This window comes from Sparus aurata, chromosome 19, assembly GCF_900880675.1.
Source record: "Sparus aurata chromosome 19, fSpaAur1.1, whole genome shotgun sequence".
NCBI classification, from domain to species: Eukaryota; Metazoa; Chordata; class Actinopteri; order Spariformes; family Sparidae; genus Sparus; species Sparus aurata.
The window spans coordinates 13,749,358-13,766,200 of NC_044205.1; the positions used below are offsets into that span (position 1 = coordinate 13,749,358).

General features: G+C 42.9%; 2 protein-coding genes across 2 annotated transcripts; one reads left to right on the top strand and one right to left on the bottom strand.

Annotated features, from left to right (window-relative positions):
• Nucleotides 1-661: 661 nt before the first annotated feature.
• On the top strand, nt 662-5,957 carry amer2 (APC membrane recruitment protein 2). The gene has a single exon (XM_030398693.1). The coding sequence runs from the start codon at nt 879-881 to the stop codon at nt 2,943-2,945; it is 2,067 nt and encodes a 688-aa protein (XP_030254553.1). The 5' UTR covers nt 662-878; the 3' UTR covers nt 2,946-5,957.
• Nucleotides 5,958-11,090: 5,133 nt separating this feature from the next.
• On the bottom strand, nt 11,091-14,911 carry LOC115569651 (beta-1,4-galactosyltransferase 2-like). The gene is made up of 2 exons (XM_030397678.1): nt 14,353-14,911; nt 11,091-13,527 (listed from the first exon to the last, which is right to left on the bottom strand). The coding sequence occupies exons 1-2, from the start codon at nt 14,740-14,742 to the stop codon at nt 12,859-12,861; spliced, it is 1,059 nt and encodes a 352-aa protein (XP_030253538.1). The 5' UTR covers nt 14,743-14,911; the 3' UTR covers nt 11,091-12,858.
• Nucleotides 14,912-16,843: the final 1,932 nt, after the last annotated feature.

Below are 16,843 nucleotides of genomic sequence, written 5' to 3' on the forward strand. Positions count from 1 at the left end.
GCAAGAAGCTATGATATGACAGGATTACACAGTAGGACACATCTCAGAAAAGAATTGTTTAAAACACTGAGATGTGGAACTAGTGCCATTAAGTCTTTCACTTGTTAGTTTTCCCCCACCTTATTCGCCCATGTTCCCCAGACATGTGTAAACAACATTAAATCCAAAGAAGTATGCACGCAGTCTTTATAATTAGCCATTCCACTCAGTCTTGTGACTCACTGAGCAAGCTCACATTAACATATGGAAGTCATGTCTAATCCATCATAATTCATCATTGGGTGTTTATCTCTACTTATTTGCCAAGCACACCGACACATGTACAGCATAGACACTCCAACACACACACACACACACACACACAAGGATGGAGTTAGTGTATGTAGAGCTTATAAATTGATGAACAGTCAAAAGAAGCGAGCAAACAGTGCACTGGTGACAGGGAAGGTGGAGGAAGAGAGGAGGAAGAGGATGGGGGAGGGAGTGGAGGACAGACTCTGGCGCCCCGCCAACGTTGACGAAAGCTGCTTAGCCCACCCAGTTGCCATGGATACTGTCAGGAGCAGCTCCCAGCATGTGTGTGTGTGCGCCTGTGTGTGTGAGAGAGAGAGAGACAGAGGGAGAGAGAGCGAGAGAGAGAGAGAAAGAGAGGGAGGGGAGCGGAGGGAGGGAGGCTGAGAGAGAAAACCAGCAGGCAGGCGTTAGAGCAAGTCAGAGTGGGAGTGAAAGAGCACCAGACAGCAGGGTGTAGAGAGAGAGAGAGAAGAGAGAGAGAGGGGGTCAGTGTATGTGTGGCCAGAGAGAGAGAGAGAGAGGACAGAAAGGCAGCTCGAGAGCTTGAGGGAGACGATAGAGTGGGAGCGATAGAGTGCGAGATAATGGAGGTGCAGTCGGAGTGTGTGGAGCCTCCTGTGGCCCCTCAGTGTGACCCCCAGCCCACAGGGAAGATCAACAAAGCTGCCTTCAAACTCTTCGGAAAGCGGCGCACTGGCTCGGGAATGGCCAGCTTCTTCTCCTTCAGGAACAAAGGGGCTACAAACAGCGGGAACAACGGGAATTCTGACAATGGGAATTCTTTGAACGGAAACAGCTCAGCGGCGTCAGTGGAACTCGTTAGGAGTAAAACCCACGATGGACTAACGGGCTCGAACAACGATGCTGATGGACGGAGAGGGGAGGGGCTCGTCAGCATGGAGACGGGGCCAGTGAGGTCTCTCAGCAAATCGCTGAGTTTCTTCTCTCTACTTCGGCGTGGGAGTTTTAGGTCTGGAGAAAATGGAGGGGCGGGACTTGTTCGGAGAGGGAGGGGCCTAAAGGGCTTTTTCAGCAGCATGCGATGGAGACGCAAGGAAAAAACAAACGAGGGAGAAGGGGAGGAGGTGGAGAGGAAGAGGGAGAAGGATGGGGATGTCGCTGACTCTGAAAAGGTAAAGGATATTACGCTCACCCTTGAACCCCCTCCGCATCATCACCAAGAGGATTGTGGGAATGCAGAGACAGAACCTAACCTAGAGACTCCCACTACTAGTGCTACCATGACACCCCCACACTGTGTTGCCATGCCAGGGCCATCTGGTGAGCCAGACTCCCCCTTTCCTTACACTCCCACTGACTCGCCACTGCGCCCTCCCATCCAAAAAGCCAAAGCTTCAATTTCCAGCCTCACTCCCTCCCTCGCTACGCCCCCTTTGGATCGCTGCAGCACGGGCGACCCACCTTCAGAGCCCTCGGTGGATCGCCTCTGCTCTCTCCTCTTCACTGACGTCACATCCCTTAAGAGCTTTGATTCACTGACAGGCTGCGGTGACATTATTGCTGACGCAGACGAGGAGGGGCCAGTGGGTAATGGGGGCAGTGGCACCAGCAGCAGCAGCAGTGGGGGAGGCGGAGGGAGTGTGGGAGCGAGTGCTGGCAGAGCAGTTGCTATCACCAGTGCCATGACTCGTGGCTCCCCGACCAAAACCTCTCTACCTTCCCAGCTGACCCAGCCCATGTTTTCTGTTTCCACAAGCTCAGTGCCTTCCTCCCTCCCAGCCCGGGCCCGGGCACCGCCTCCACCGCAGCAGCACCCTGCCGGTAGTGGTGTGGTGGCCTACATGGGTGGAGGGGAAGAAATGGCGAGTCCAGAAGGAGTGGATGATGCAGACATGCAGGGGCTTTGGCACATGCTGCCCTCTACAGGTGACAACTCCCCTGCCTTGCCCCGATTGCACCAACCTCCCTCTTCCACCCCCACTTCCACTTATCCCCCACGTGCCACCTCCAGTCTTGTGAGCAGCCACCTGCCCTCAGCTCCCAGGAGTGCAGACCGAAAGGTAACCCAGGTGAAGGCATTGGGACTCAGTAAGATTCCAGTGGTTGGCGGGGCAGGAAGTCGGGCAGCTAAACCCCCTCTCCCTCACACACATGGCCGCCTTCCCACGTCCCCTGGTGAAAAAGAGCCCCTTAGTGATGAGGGCTACTGGGACACTCCCTCAGCAACACCCACAGCAACACCTGATGAGAGCGGGCTGCAGCGCAATGAGAGGATGGCCCTGTCGCGCGACAGTTGCTCTGGAGACCACCTGTACGACCTCTACAATGGCCCTGAAGGAGAGGAGGAAGAGCAGGAGGATGATCGACACACTACTCCCTCTCCATCCACTGAATACAAACTGAGCCCAACTTCCCAAACAACTCCTCCTTCCTCCTCTTCGTCTTCCTCCTTCCGATCGATGAAAGGCAGCACTAGCCTTCCTCGGGAATCGAAGATCCCAGTAAGCAGCAGTAAAACGCCACCCCCCCACTCTGCAAGCCAGTCAGCACTCTCCTCTGTTCTGGAGGCCGAGTCCCCTCCACCAAAGACCGATGCGCCTCCCCCAGCTCGCACCAGGATCCCTGTATCAAAGGTGCCCGTTCGTCGCTCTGGAAACAAACCTGGCAGAGGAACAGCCCACAAGAAGTAGTTCCTGTCAAATGGGCGGTTCCCTCCTACTAACTTATGGACTTGAGTGTACATCACTTTGATGCTGTTTATGCAGAGCCAAAAGTTTTCCCAGACCAAGAAAAATGTTGAGCCGTAGAGTTAACAGCCTATAAATTCCTCTCAAATCTTAAAAGCTCTCATTCCTTAAGTGTTTTGGCTCACGACAGGCTAGAATAGAATAAGTGGGTTTGTTCACTCGAGAAAGTCACGAGGAGACTCCAAAAAGCTGGGTTAACACTTAACAGCTCTCACTGGAACTTTGGAGGTTGACTCTTGACAATCCATGGACTCGCAATAGACACATTTGCCTTGTACCTTCTCCTGGAAAAAAAGCCCCTGACCTGCTGAGGGTTTTGACAGCTCATGATTGCACACTGCGAAAGAAAGAAAAAGCAGAGCACCTTTGTATCTTTTACATTTTTCTTATGGAATTCCACATGGCATAACATGATTTGCTGATAAGGACCTAAACTAATCAGAGGGTTTTTTTTTTCCCCCCCGAGTTTGTCATCTTGTCTAATCTGTAACAAATTACCTCCTAATCCTTTGATATTAGAGCCAAAGTAAAAAAAGAAAAAAAAAAGAAGAAAAGCAAAGAAAACTTTAATTTCAAAGCCTCTAATATCTTGAACAGACTCAACAGTATCCTGGAATAACCCAACGTTTTGGTTCGGCTGTTTTTTGTTTTGCTTTTTGAAGTTGGTCTTCTTCCGACCGTTCACTGATTATTAAACTGTATGTGCAAATACTGAGATCTGAACTGGTTTTATTACTTACACACTTTGCAGCTACACATGTGGCAAAGCTGCCCTGCCGAATGCCACACAACATCGTATGTTTTTCTGGGAGGGACACCTCCTCTGTTTTGACTGGTTATTATTTTTGTTTTTTACTCTGGATGGACTTCAAGCTTAGCATCAGCCTGTTCCATTTGGATCTCACTTATAACCCAACGCATCACCCCAAGTACATCCATAGGATGTCAATCTCTGGGATTTACAACTGTTGAACCTACAAATGGAAACCTACAAAACTATCGCAATACTCACCCTGGAGGGATCCTTTGCACTGATGCTTCGACACACACACAAAATCATACATGCACACACCCTCTCCCTCTCTGCATGCAGTGCCACACCTACAAGGCGCAAAGGTCAGGGAACATCGTCTCATGCTGAATGATCTTCTCCACACACACTGTTCAACCATCGGCACTGTCTTTGTAGCTACGCTGGATGACTTTCTTCTCTAAGGACACATGCACAAACATCCAATTTTTTCTAGTTAGTACTTTCTCCTTCACTGGATTTCATACTGTTTTTATAGGCTCCTCCTTCCTTACTCACACTGCACGGATCTTAAACTGTGATGGCACCAGCTTCTTCAGTACTCTGCTTTCTGTTCTGTCTGTTCATCTCTACTAACTAATACTGTCCAGGCTGATGTGAGCCGAGGACAGGGAGGCATCCTTTCTGTCAGCCAGTTTTAGAGAGCCAGAATCGACTGCAGGTGGCTTTTTTTTGTTGTTGTTTGTTTTTATAAGTAGGCTGTGACCCAAAAGTCACCACACAAGGAAATATTGTCAGGGTTTCAGAGGAAGAAAAGATTGTTTAGTCACATGATGATGATGAACTGAATCACAGCTTATGACACAAGAAAAACATTGGGGACTAATCCTAAAGTTTCAGAGTCTTTCACCCTTCTTTTCTTGCTAATAAAGCATTGTACGACTTCATAATAGGAGCCACCACAGCAGTGGGTGAATCAGAATGTAGCTTGACATCATCGTAGATCATTGGTCAGCATATATTTTCCTCTGTTGGTCTGTTTTCCTCTTTGTCCCTCTTATGTGGGGGCAAGACAAATGGCGGCGTTTGCTGTTTGCTAAGTCCCCCGTGCTCTGAAAAGCAAAGACAGACTACTGCACAGTGTTGCAGCCTCGCAAAGCACCACTTGTTTTAAGAATGAGGGGGTGTAATGCAGTCTTAAAAGGCCTTTGTCAGTGATTCAGCGAAACAAGTTACAGGGAGCAGAGTGTTCACCCTGCCCTTCAGTTAACGAGAGACTTTTTTTTTTTTTATAGAAAAAAGACATTCGAGATGATGCAAGATCTCTAATTCTGACCATAATGTTACCAATGACACTCTGTGGGGTCATTCTAGTTCATGATAGCTTTCCATCTCATTTAGGATTGTGACGATTGATCCACAACACTGCTCCGGGTTCAGATATCTTTTCAGCCTCCTCACAGTGCAGCGCAGGACAGGCCATAGGGTAACCCGATCCGAGGTCTGTTCTGCAGTAAGTGTGTTTCTCACCCACTTAAAAAGGGCAGGCTAAAGGTCATTTGGGGCGCAGAGGATGATCATGTCCCTTTATGTTTTCTCTGCCTACACTGTGCTCTTTGCTCTTTTGATTTTTCATGCAATCACTTTCATTCCCCATGCCTTCGAGTGCCGACTGACTAAAGAGTGATTGGATGGAAACAGGTGGTGACATAAGTTGACTTTTTGGGTGACTCCGAAGAGTCCAAAAATCACGATTTCCCTCTATGAATGTCACCAATCAAATGGAATTAATGTGAAGACTAAAAGAGAGAGAAGATCTGTATGCCTCATATGTTTTTTTAAATATGCCTTGGTTGATGTCCCATCTGCCACAGTTTGGTGTGAAAATAAAAGTTGTACCTCCACTTCTCAGTTAAAAACTTTAACATTTTGGTACCTCAGTCCATCCATCCATAAGCAAAGTAATGGCATCAAACACGGAGGCCACCATATTGCCACCTTGCTCACTTCCTTGTATTTCCTTTCCAGACTGATGCCATTGACCCTCTTTTCTTTCTGATTACAAATCTGGGCCTTTTTTTGTGACCATTCGCTGCGATGAAAATACACATTATGTTTTCCTTCTTTTTGTTACCGTCTGTTTGTTCACACTGTGAAATCTTTCCACTTTTCATATTTAATGAATAAAACTGTGTTTGCGCTGATGGACCAGCTCCTGACTCTTTGTAACCACATTTCACACAAGAATCTGTACACTTAAACGTCAGAGGCTTTGTGTGCCTGTAGAATTAAATCCAAACTAAACAGAGCGCTTCCCTCTTCAACTCCCCTCCTCCGTCTCTCCACCCCCACATCCTGCATCCCGGTGGCTTTAAATCCCCAAGGTGCAGGCTGGCTGGGAGAAAGGGTGACAGACATGCTTTTGTTGACGTGCAGCGTGTGGCACTTTTGTTGTGGCATCGCACTTGGAGAGAGGTCGGCTTGGCTTGGGATCAATAGGTTATCAATACATTTTATTGATCGCTGAGAGGAAAGCCTCTCGCACGTGTCATTGTCTGCTGTTGGTCTCATGGGAGAAGACAAAGAGACAGAAACCGACAGCCAAAATGATGACAAAGACAGGCAGCTGAGGCACAGCTGATGCATGTGGAACCTGTGTGTGTGTGTGTGTGTGTGTGTCTGTGTGTGTGTGTGTGTGTGTCTGTGTTTATGTGTCCTGAATACAGATGAAAGGGAGGGTCTCATTGTTCAGAGGAGGACACATGTTGCTGGAGAAAAGCTTATATGTTGTTGTGGTGTGGGTGCGCATGCATGTGCAGTGAGAGGAGGATTTGGTGCAGTGCGAATCCCCTTTGTAATGGTGCAGCAAACCCCCCCTCCCTCTCCATCCAGCTCCCTCTCTCTCTCTCTCTCTCTCTCTCTCTCTCTCACTCTCTCTCTCTCTGTTTCTGCACGCTGAGGTTTATGTAAAAGCCTTACGTAAGACCATAACACACACTTGTACCGGCCCACCGGATCAAAGCTAGTGATGCTGACAGAGAGAACGGTACGTGCTGGTGCACGCGTGTGTGTCATGCTGATCTCATCATTAATCTGCTGCTGCTGCTGCTGCTGCTGTTCGGGTGCTGGATGTGGTCCTCATTGTGAGCCATGTCCATGCCTGTGTGTGTGTGTGTGTGTGTGTGTGTGTTTGTTTGTTTTGGTGCATGCTTGTATGAGTGAATGGATTTAGTTTGAACTGAGCAACAGTTTCTTCTTCATACGTACCACAGAAGAGAAGAGAACAATGGAGGGACTGTGAAGGAAATTTGGAAAAAAAAGTGCAAGAGCAAGTCTTTATTTAGATTTTGTTCCGTCTACTTTCAGTAGTGTTCAGCCAGCCTGCATAACTTTTTGAACAGGAGCCACAAGTAGCATTGATGATATGCTGGTGTGATGAGCAAATCTGTCAAGCAACCACACCAGACTCATGGGTCTATTTTGAATGGAACAAGGGTGATTTTTATTGCTCTTATGTTCAACATTTTATTTTTAACACTATGACTGTGTAAATGTGTTACATGGTCTTACTTTGACATAGAAGCATAGCATGTGTATAATTGCTTCGGGCAGCTAATGTGTACAATCAATTATCTGTGTGATGTAAAAAGGCTAGTTTCTTGCGAGTGTCTGGATTTCTTTTATCAGCCTTTCTTGAGAGCTAAAACATGAGACCGACTACATGTCCATATTCCAGGCTAATTCTGTATCTACTTAAGTTAACTTTTAGCATTTTAACAATAATAATAAGTTTATTTGAAAACGGGGACAGTGCACATTAATAACATTGCTGTAAATGCGCCAGAATTAGCCAAGAGGCTATTTTTCATCTGTAGTCCCTAGACAGATGTTAAAGTCACCCTAAAAACAGAACAGAATATAAAAAATAAGATTAAAATTACAAAATTACTGGCCAAGGCAATCTGCAAAACATGCACAGCAGTTAACAACATAACAAAGTGATATTGTGTAAGTGTTCGGCTATAGTGCCTATAAACTTTGACTATAATATAATATAATAACATAAAACTATTTTTATTATATACACTTGAGATATCATAATGATATACTGGTTGAAAATGATACAATGAGGAGGTGTTTATATTTTGCTATACAGCACAGTAGTTAAGTACACTGCTAATTAAAGGAGCCCTGTATAGAATGTAGCCACTGATTAGATGCAGCTAGAGGTCAGACTGATATTTCCAAAAAATCTTATGGTAGGCAGGGTTTCCTTGCCCTGATAAATGTGCGTGTGATGGAGCCCTAAGCACCATTCAAAAGCTGTACCCCACATTCTGCATGGCAGCCTCTCTACAGCCGTTCCCATAGTAACTCCACTAGGTCAACCAATGAAAAGAGGGGGCTGGGCAGGAAGGAGGATGGGAGTTTGTTTGGGGGCTGGTGGCGGCGGTTTCTGACACAGTGTGTGTGAGAGAGTGCTCCTGCTACAGTAAAACGAACACGCTAACCTACATGTCGAAGAACGCATGAAAGTACGATGTGGTCACAGACGCAACTGCACATCCTTACTCCATGTCATAGTGTAAACGTAAACAACCCTTAATAAGCCATCAACAGGCGTGTGAAGAAGGAAGTGCTCTGACCTTCAGCACACATCCTCTAACACATCAATTCTTCATGCAAAGGATCGACTCTGGTTTTCACCTCTGCAACCTCACAGAGAGCCCCTGCCACCATCACCGCTACCACCATTTTTCCTCTCTGTGCATCCCCTTCCCTCTACCCTCTCTATCCTTCCTCACTTATCTCACTCGCTCTCATATGATGCCACAGTTCCTCTCAGGGCGATGTTGTGCAATCCCACTTTTCAATAATTCATCAACCGCAGGGCTTTGAGTCTGTGAATCAGCTGTACATCGTGAAGACACATGCATGCATCACATTGTGATGCTGGGTGAACCTCTAACCCAGCTGAAACGTTTAAAACTGGTTTGCACTCGTTAAATAGTATAAAAGACCTGTTTAACCTCATGATTTGTCCACTCTGACAAATTCTAACTTTGAAATGATACCACGACTGGAAACTAGATTCTCGATTTAAGTCACCAACTGAATGAGAGCTTCTGAGCGACAAAACGGAATATGAATTGAGTTATGAATCACAAGATGAGTGATTAGGTCAGGGGAGTTGGTTAATGGGCTGATGCACAGCACAAAGCCTTGAATTTACTATTAAATATTGAATTAACATTTCCACTTAACTAGATTTATACTCAAACCGTTGTTGGACACAACTAGAGATGTGATTTATGGCTCTTTGAGGGGAGCCGGATCTTGGCGAGCCGTTCCTTTCAAAGGGCCGTTCAAAAAACTGGATAATTTGACAGATTTTTATATTTATTAAGTTTTAAGAAGCCAGCCTGGTGGTAACTCATTCTATCTTGAAAATAATCACTGGGAGGTATGATGGGGGGAGATTTTGAACAAAATAATGCAAAATTAGATATCCCACCAATATCTGAGTTTGAATTATTCTGAAATATTGATTATAACCTCATTTGACATGTGTGGACTAGATTTTAAAGTCTGATCTGGATTCATTTTAAATATTCCACAAGGTTGCGCCATATCACTCTGCTTTGACAGTGACATCACTATTTTGGATTTACCCTTTGTACAAATTGTTTTTATGTGTGTAAAGCTACCATGACTTGTTATTCATGCGACACCGTGACCTTACACTTAAAAATAAACATTAAAAAACAAAGCAGGCTACAATGAATTTCCGTGCAAAACAGCTTTTAGTGCATTCCCACACAATTTTACACTACTGTAATAAAGGCTTTTTATAAGATTAAACATTTCACACAAGAATATTTTGATAGAAAAACAAAACACATTTTACACATTTTTTTTTTCAAGTATTAGAAAAATAGATAAAACTAGAACAAATAAGAGGAAAATATTTACATACAGCCCACTATTACTACTAATATAAAATCTGCATATACTGGTTGACTGTCCTGGGGTGCATTTTGCTGCTTTGTAAAAAAAAAGTTAAACCCTGAGGAGGACTCCTGAACTGTCCTTGGGTGAATATCAGCCTATACCTGAGCATCAGTGCAAATTCTATACAGTTATTCTTTTTGTTCGAAAAACTTAGGAAACAACTTGCAAACACTTCAATTACAAAAAATATTTCAAGTATTAGAAAAATAGATAAAACTTGAATATATAAGAGGAAAATATGAACAAAAAGCCCACTATTACTACTAATATAAACTCTGCAATGGACTCTCTGAGGTTGGGGCAGTCACATGTTTTTTTGTTTTTTTTTACGCAAAGGCAGCGTGCACAACTCAGGTGGCGTCATACTACATTTGCATATCTAATAAGCACCGTGCAGCTGGGCTGCGCTCCTCCCCATGTAACTTCTCTGTCTCACTCAGGGGAGGAGCAAAGGAGGAGCACACAGTGATATAAAAAAAAAAAAAACGTCACAACACTAGACACAACTGATACGTAACCCCACGCCAAAGTTTATTCTGCACCTTTCCACAAGCTCTGTTAAAAACGTTTTGTCTCCATAAGAAATATCTATATTGTCAACATGACCCTCTAATGTTACATTAAGAGTGACTCTGATGTATTTAATCAAACATTTTTGGATGTTGGCATGCATATAGATTCGGAAAGTAAACTGAAACTGACTTGAAGATTCAGATCCCAGAGGGTGGCTCAGACCCGGAAATGGAACTGGTTGAGAACCAGTTCCAAACTAATTTGATTTTGGGTTTTTTTGTGCAAATTCATGTTTATACATTTCTGGAAACATGCCAGAGTCATGCCAGAGAGGAGGAGACAGTACAAAGTATGACTTATTTTCACCACGACAGATGACAACAAGACTAGTTGAAATTTCTGTAAAGTCATAATCTCAAGTCAGGGTGGAAACACCAGCAATAGGATAAAAACGTGGTCTTAAATTCTAGGAATGCTGTGTATTTGACACTTTAAGCGGGAGACCCATCGCCTCCCATCAAAGCAGCACATCTGCATGGTAACTGTTCTGTGTTTTAGTTAGTATTAGCGTCACACAGGCAGGCTTAACATATTTTCTTTCAAGAAAACAAGTGCAGTACAAAGCAGAATGCTGGCACACCTATGTCACGCGGAAGCCTTTTTCCTACTCCTGCCTCTCCTGCAAGTGCTTCGGTTACAGCAATTGACTGGTTTTCTAATACAAGTGACCTTACAGTAAGACATTTATAACAGAAGCTTAACATGGACCTTGTGGAACTTGATTTCCCTCTGCAACGATTACCTGACACATTGTTAGAGGGATGGTCTTATTTTATTTTGAATGTTTACAAGGAAGCTCACTTCATGGACCATTTCAATAATGACCAAACCTCACATTTCATTATAACTTTTTCTGAAACATTAATACAGATAACAAAGAGTAGGTACAATCGTCACATTGGTTTGGATTGTGCAAAATACATCTTCATTGCAAAAGGCCACAAATAACAGTAAACCCAACCATCAGAAAGAAGAAAAAAAGACACATCAAGCAGCGTGTCACTGCCACCAAAATTATTTGTTTACTTTTTTCATTATTAACCCGCAACAGCCAAAAAAAAGTAGTTGTGTAGAGCTTATAGACCACATTCACATGGCGGCCATGATGCTTGGGGTGTGAAGCTCAAGTGTTGTCCTTTTGTGTTCCGGGCTGCAAGTCCTACATTTCTTTAAGCCTGGAGGTGAAACACACTTGATGGAATCAAATGTTAACGTCAGCGAGGAAGCAGTTGGATGCCAATGTTGACTTTTGTCAAATGGACGCAAAATGGTTACCAAAGATGTTGTTTTTCCATGAAATATGGCCCGATGTCTCTCCAGATTTTCCAACATGTTCTCATTCCCAACTTCTCCTTGGTTAGCCATGATGCATAATATTGACTGTAAAAGCGCTGTGTTGCATTTCCTTACTTTGCGTTAAAAACTGTTATGGTTTGTTTAGGTTAAGGCACATAGAGTACTTGCTTAGGTGTAGGAAAAGTAAAAACAGGTTGAAATTCACAATCCACCATCTTTTCAGTTGCTGATAGATTTGGAAGTGGTAACCATTCCCTACGTTTACTCGACTTGCAACCCAGCACAGTAACACAGCAGCATAACATTGTCCCAGCATTTGAGCTTCATACCATGACATCATGAGGAAAATGGCTGCCATTACGACATTTCATGAAAAAGTTTCAACTCAAAAGTCTTCTTACATGTTTCTCATTGTTTCCAGTATGCTCCATATGCACAATGAGCAAATGCAGTAACACTAATGTCAAGTACAAAAAAACTAACTATTGTATAACTTAGAAAGAAACAATGTAAAACCACTTCATTGGCCAACCTCATGTAATATCTGCAATTGCAATTCATAAACGTGTACTAGATGCAACCCTTGTAAAACTGTGGTTTGCTGTGGTGTTTCTTGTGTCGAAACTACTACACTTACCATAACCCACCTTTCCTTCTCTGTGAGGAAAGGCAGGGCCAAGCAAGTTTATTTGTATTGCGCAATATAGACACAAGGCAACTCAGAGTGCTCTTTAGGGGCATACAAATAACATCAAAAGAATTTAGCAATTGCAGTTAAAAATACACTTAAAAACAAGTGAGAAGACGTCAAGAAACAGAACATTGAAACAAGTTAAGAAATAGGGAAGTATGCTAAAATAGAAAAGGTTTAAAAGAGACTTAAGTAGAAAATAAAAGTCAGCAGAAAGCTGGTTGTACATTAGAATTATGTGAAGGCACTGAACAGAGTGAATTTCACACAGTGATTTACTTTTGAGGATTGCGCCAACACTACTGAGAAAAACTGGCAAGAATCTCTGTACTTCATGAAGTTTACATTGACTTTATGTCACCCGGACACACGCTCACACCCACCCACACACACACGTGCACGCACACAAATTTGTGCACATGCTTGCATTGGTAATCTGGCACACACCCAAGACAGAGTTGGTCAACACTGAGATCAACACTGAGAGACCAATGAGTCTACTGTCAACAGCAGTCCCAGATCCACATCCTCCTTCAGCTTGGCGGGGCGTCAATATCCACACTGATAAAAGTGTACAGTCTATCCTTCACAATCTCCTTGACTGTGTATTTTAGGTTATTAATCCCATCTTTATCCATGGTCCACTTGGTTTTGCTCAGTTTATACGGATTCTCGGGATTAGGCTCATTGTGCTTGTCTCTCACATGTTTGATCATCTTGTACTTTCCCATCGCCATGTCAGGTCGAGAAACGGACATCCCACGGAAGATTACTCGCCTATAGATGTCGTCGTCCTCACCACCCCAGCCCCAGTAAGTGTTCGGGAAGCCATTAATCTTCAGGAACTGGCTTTTGGACATTGAAGAAACCCCACCAAAGTATTGGTTATAAGGTAGCTGGAAGTTAAATTTGTCCATTGCCACAGCCAAATGTCGTGGATTGTCAAAGCATCTATAGAGGTTGCGGTCATCTAAGGGAACCAGGTCAATGTCCGAGAAGACAAAGCAATCATAATTGTATTGCTTCAGTGCTTCGACATAGCCTGCGTTCATCAGTTTAGCCCGGTTGAAGATTCCCTCACCATCCTGGTTGATGACATACACACCATAGTCCAACTGCTGTCGCATCAATATAGGATGGAGGTAATACAGCCAGTGCTTCAGGTGCTCATGCCGATTTCGGAATGCAATGATGATCGCCACCTAGACAAAAATTAGATACTAAAGTTTGCTTTAATATAGATGCAAAAAACATTAAAAGTCAAGTCCAGTCAGTGTTTAATGTGTTTGATTCATAAATGAGACTTAAAAATCTACTTTTCTTACAAATCGGACCTTCAAGGCTTTGATGTTCTTGCTCCCCAAAACCATTTTACCATCAGTAAGTCTTAGCAGTTGATGCAGAATACGATAAAGTTAAAGAATCATTCGAGCGTGGCTACCTGGAACACTGAGTGAATTTAGATCCATGTTCATAAACCATTCAGTTTCTGTTTGTTCTTTTTTTGTCCTTACTAAATAGTTTTTGGATCCTGTATCTGTCTATAAACTTGTCTTAGTTGTTTTTCATCCTTGAATAGTTTGCATCTTTTATGTCTTTTTAAACTGTTACTCATCATCATTGTAAATAAGGGCTATCTGCAATCACAGGTGCACTATGTTATTTTGGGGAAGAAATTTTAATCAGAAAAGAAAGATACTGAATTCTGAATAAACAAACTGGCCTCAAAGGACAATGGGAATTTCATACTGTTTTACTTTGTTTTTGTGTGGCGGACCCTGCCACCCTTCTAGCTTCAGACAGTTTTCTGCGGACCTTATGTTCATCTAAGAACAGCATGTTTATTCATTTATGGAAAAACTAAATATTTCCCCTTTAAATAATATTCATAATCAGTAAGCGTTGATTTCGTTCATATTGTTTTGACACATTATACCATTATACTTCATATGAAATTGAAAAGTTATTGTTTATTTCTATACTCGATACTATTATTCTGCGTTTGTTCTGTTCATTCATCCACCCACCTTATGTTGTGAGATGCAGTCTGGTGGCTTGTATCGTCCTCCCTCCTGAAGACGAGAACTGAGATCCTCTCTCACCTCATCAATAGTCCTGGTTGAGTCAAACTCGACATGTAGAGGACCAACAAGTTTTGGAGGCATGTCAGGACAGGGTCCTAAAGTCTTGTTCATAGGAGCCACCGTCTTTTGGGGGGTTTCAGTCATCTCCATTTCCCTCAGCTGTTTCACGTGTTCTTTTATCATCTGAGAAAGGGTGTCATTTCCAATTGCCACACTACGTGGCTGAGTCGAAAAAGTTAGAGTGCAGTTATGGCTGTTGAGTAGAAGCAGAGTAAAACACACCAGCCCGAGCACAATAAAAAGGATCAGGATATTAGAAAGTTTTTTCAGCATTCTTGCGGTCCCTGAAGGTCAGTGCTGTGTACTCATCAACTCTTGTGTGTCTCTGCCACCTATGATTTGCAAGTCCAATGTTTTTTTCAAACACAAGAGCGGACAGACAGGTTTTTATTTTCTTTCACCAGCCTCCTTGGTCACGTCAGCAGACCAGGCTGGGCTTCATACCTTATGTTAATAATTGATAATGCTTTTCATCATTTGTTTCCACAAACCCAGAATCTATTGTGTGGTTCAGTTAAAAGAGGATTATTGTGTGACTCAGTATGTCTACAATACCATTATGTGTGTTATTTTAATTTCTATATTATCTACAAGTGCTTCTTTTAGACAGATTTAAATTTTATGAGACAACAACAAACACAAAAATAATGTACTGACAAGAAAAAAAAATGTATTATTGGCTAAATTGTCTTTGAAATATACAGTATTAATACTATATATAATAAAGCCTGAATGATACCTCCTGTATGTTGGCAAATGGCGCCCTCTGCTGGTGTGTGACTGCTTGAGTGTCCGGTATAAAGCCTGCCTGACAGACCATGAGGTTATCCACGACTTTCCCACAAAGAACATGCTCTCAAAAGAAGTCCTGAAAGAAGTCCTCAGACAGATCCTTCGGAGTAGATCTGAAATACATCTCACAAACACACCAGCAGACGTCCCTCTGATTTCTGTCTGTTGCCCTAGAAATAGTGTGTCACCTTACAAATACTGCAGGGCAGGATTGCCCCTCACCAGGAAGAACAATACTGAGGGGATTTCCGCTTGCAGTTAAGTGTCTCCCTGGTAATGTCACTGGATGCTATCTTGCACAGCAGTTCCTATTCATGGGCAGATGAACCAATCACAGGGTCAGCTAGGGGAGTGCCACCAAAAAAAAAACATGAGAAACCTGGTCATATGTCAATACAGACAAATGGGTCGGGTATCAGTTAAACAGTTCGCACCCATCTCTACATTGTCCTCTGAAGGAATTGTGCATTCAGGGCTGTTTCAGTGTATGTCTGTAGGCCTTTTGTGATCTTGTCATCACCAGAAGGTCACAAACTGGAGTATGTTGAGCATAGGAAAGAATGCAGTTAAGGTATAGAGGTGTTTTCAGCAACATGGGTAATCAATAGGTAAATAGAAAACTGAGAGTCTTTAAGAACAGCTCTGCAGGTCTGACACATTCAGCTGAAGGGTGCAGTGTGACGTGGAGGGGAGGGGGCGATATTTAGTTTCGGTGTGGAGAAATGGACCCTTTCCTGCTAACAGCCGGAGCATATGAGCTAACTATTGCTCGCAGTACAGAACTGGGAGCCATAGTGGTTGTTTTCCATTCAGTCGTCATATTGTTTGAAATTCTGAAAACACATGTTGTATCGTCCTTTGCATCCATACATTCTAAAAAAAAAAAAAAGAAGCAACAACTAAGTCAAGTACCGAGATTTTCTCAGATACGCTCATATTGAATTAAATAAGACAGAATATATTTATTACATCTCAAATGATAATAGCAAAACATCTCATAATGTAATATATAAAAAAGGCATTGTGTTATATTTACAGGGTAATAAAATGATTACTGTGTGAACACACGTGAATACAAATAACTTTACACTGAAAACAAAGCAGCCAGTGTTAAAGTCATGAGACAAACCCATAACTGATAAAACAGAGACAGAGCTGATAGGCCTGATAATCAAGCATTAACAAATGATTGCCTCTGTTTGGAATTTGTTGGATGAGACATGAACGTCTAGACACGTGGGGTCTGAGAACATGGTTGGCTGCTTCCTTAAATAACGTATTGACTCACAAGTGTGCAGTATCTTGACTTTGTCTACCAGTGAAGAAGTAAAAATATGTAACTGCAACATTTAGGTAACTGGCTTTATTGTCATTTCATTAGTTAGAATGAGATGGTCATTTTAAGTGATGAAAGATGTTTTCCTCAGCAGTGATAATCTGACAAGTGGCCTTCAACCAGTATGTATAACTGTGTTCGTCTGAATTGAAGACAGATTATGTAACATTCTGCATGAAATGTCTAAGAAACTAATAGACTTGGTTGTATATTTTTGTTGAGTTATGTAGTCACTTTATCCGTAAA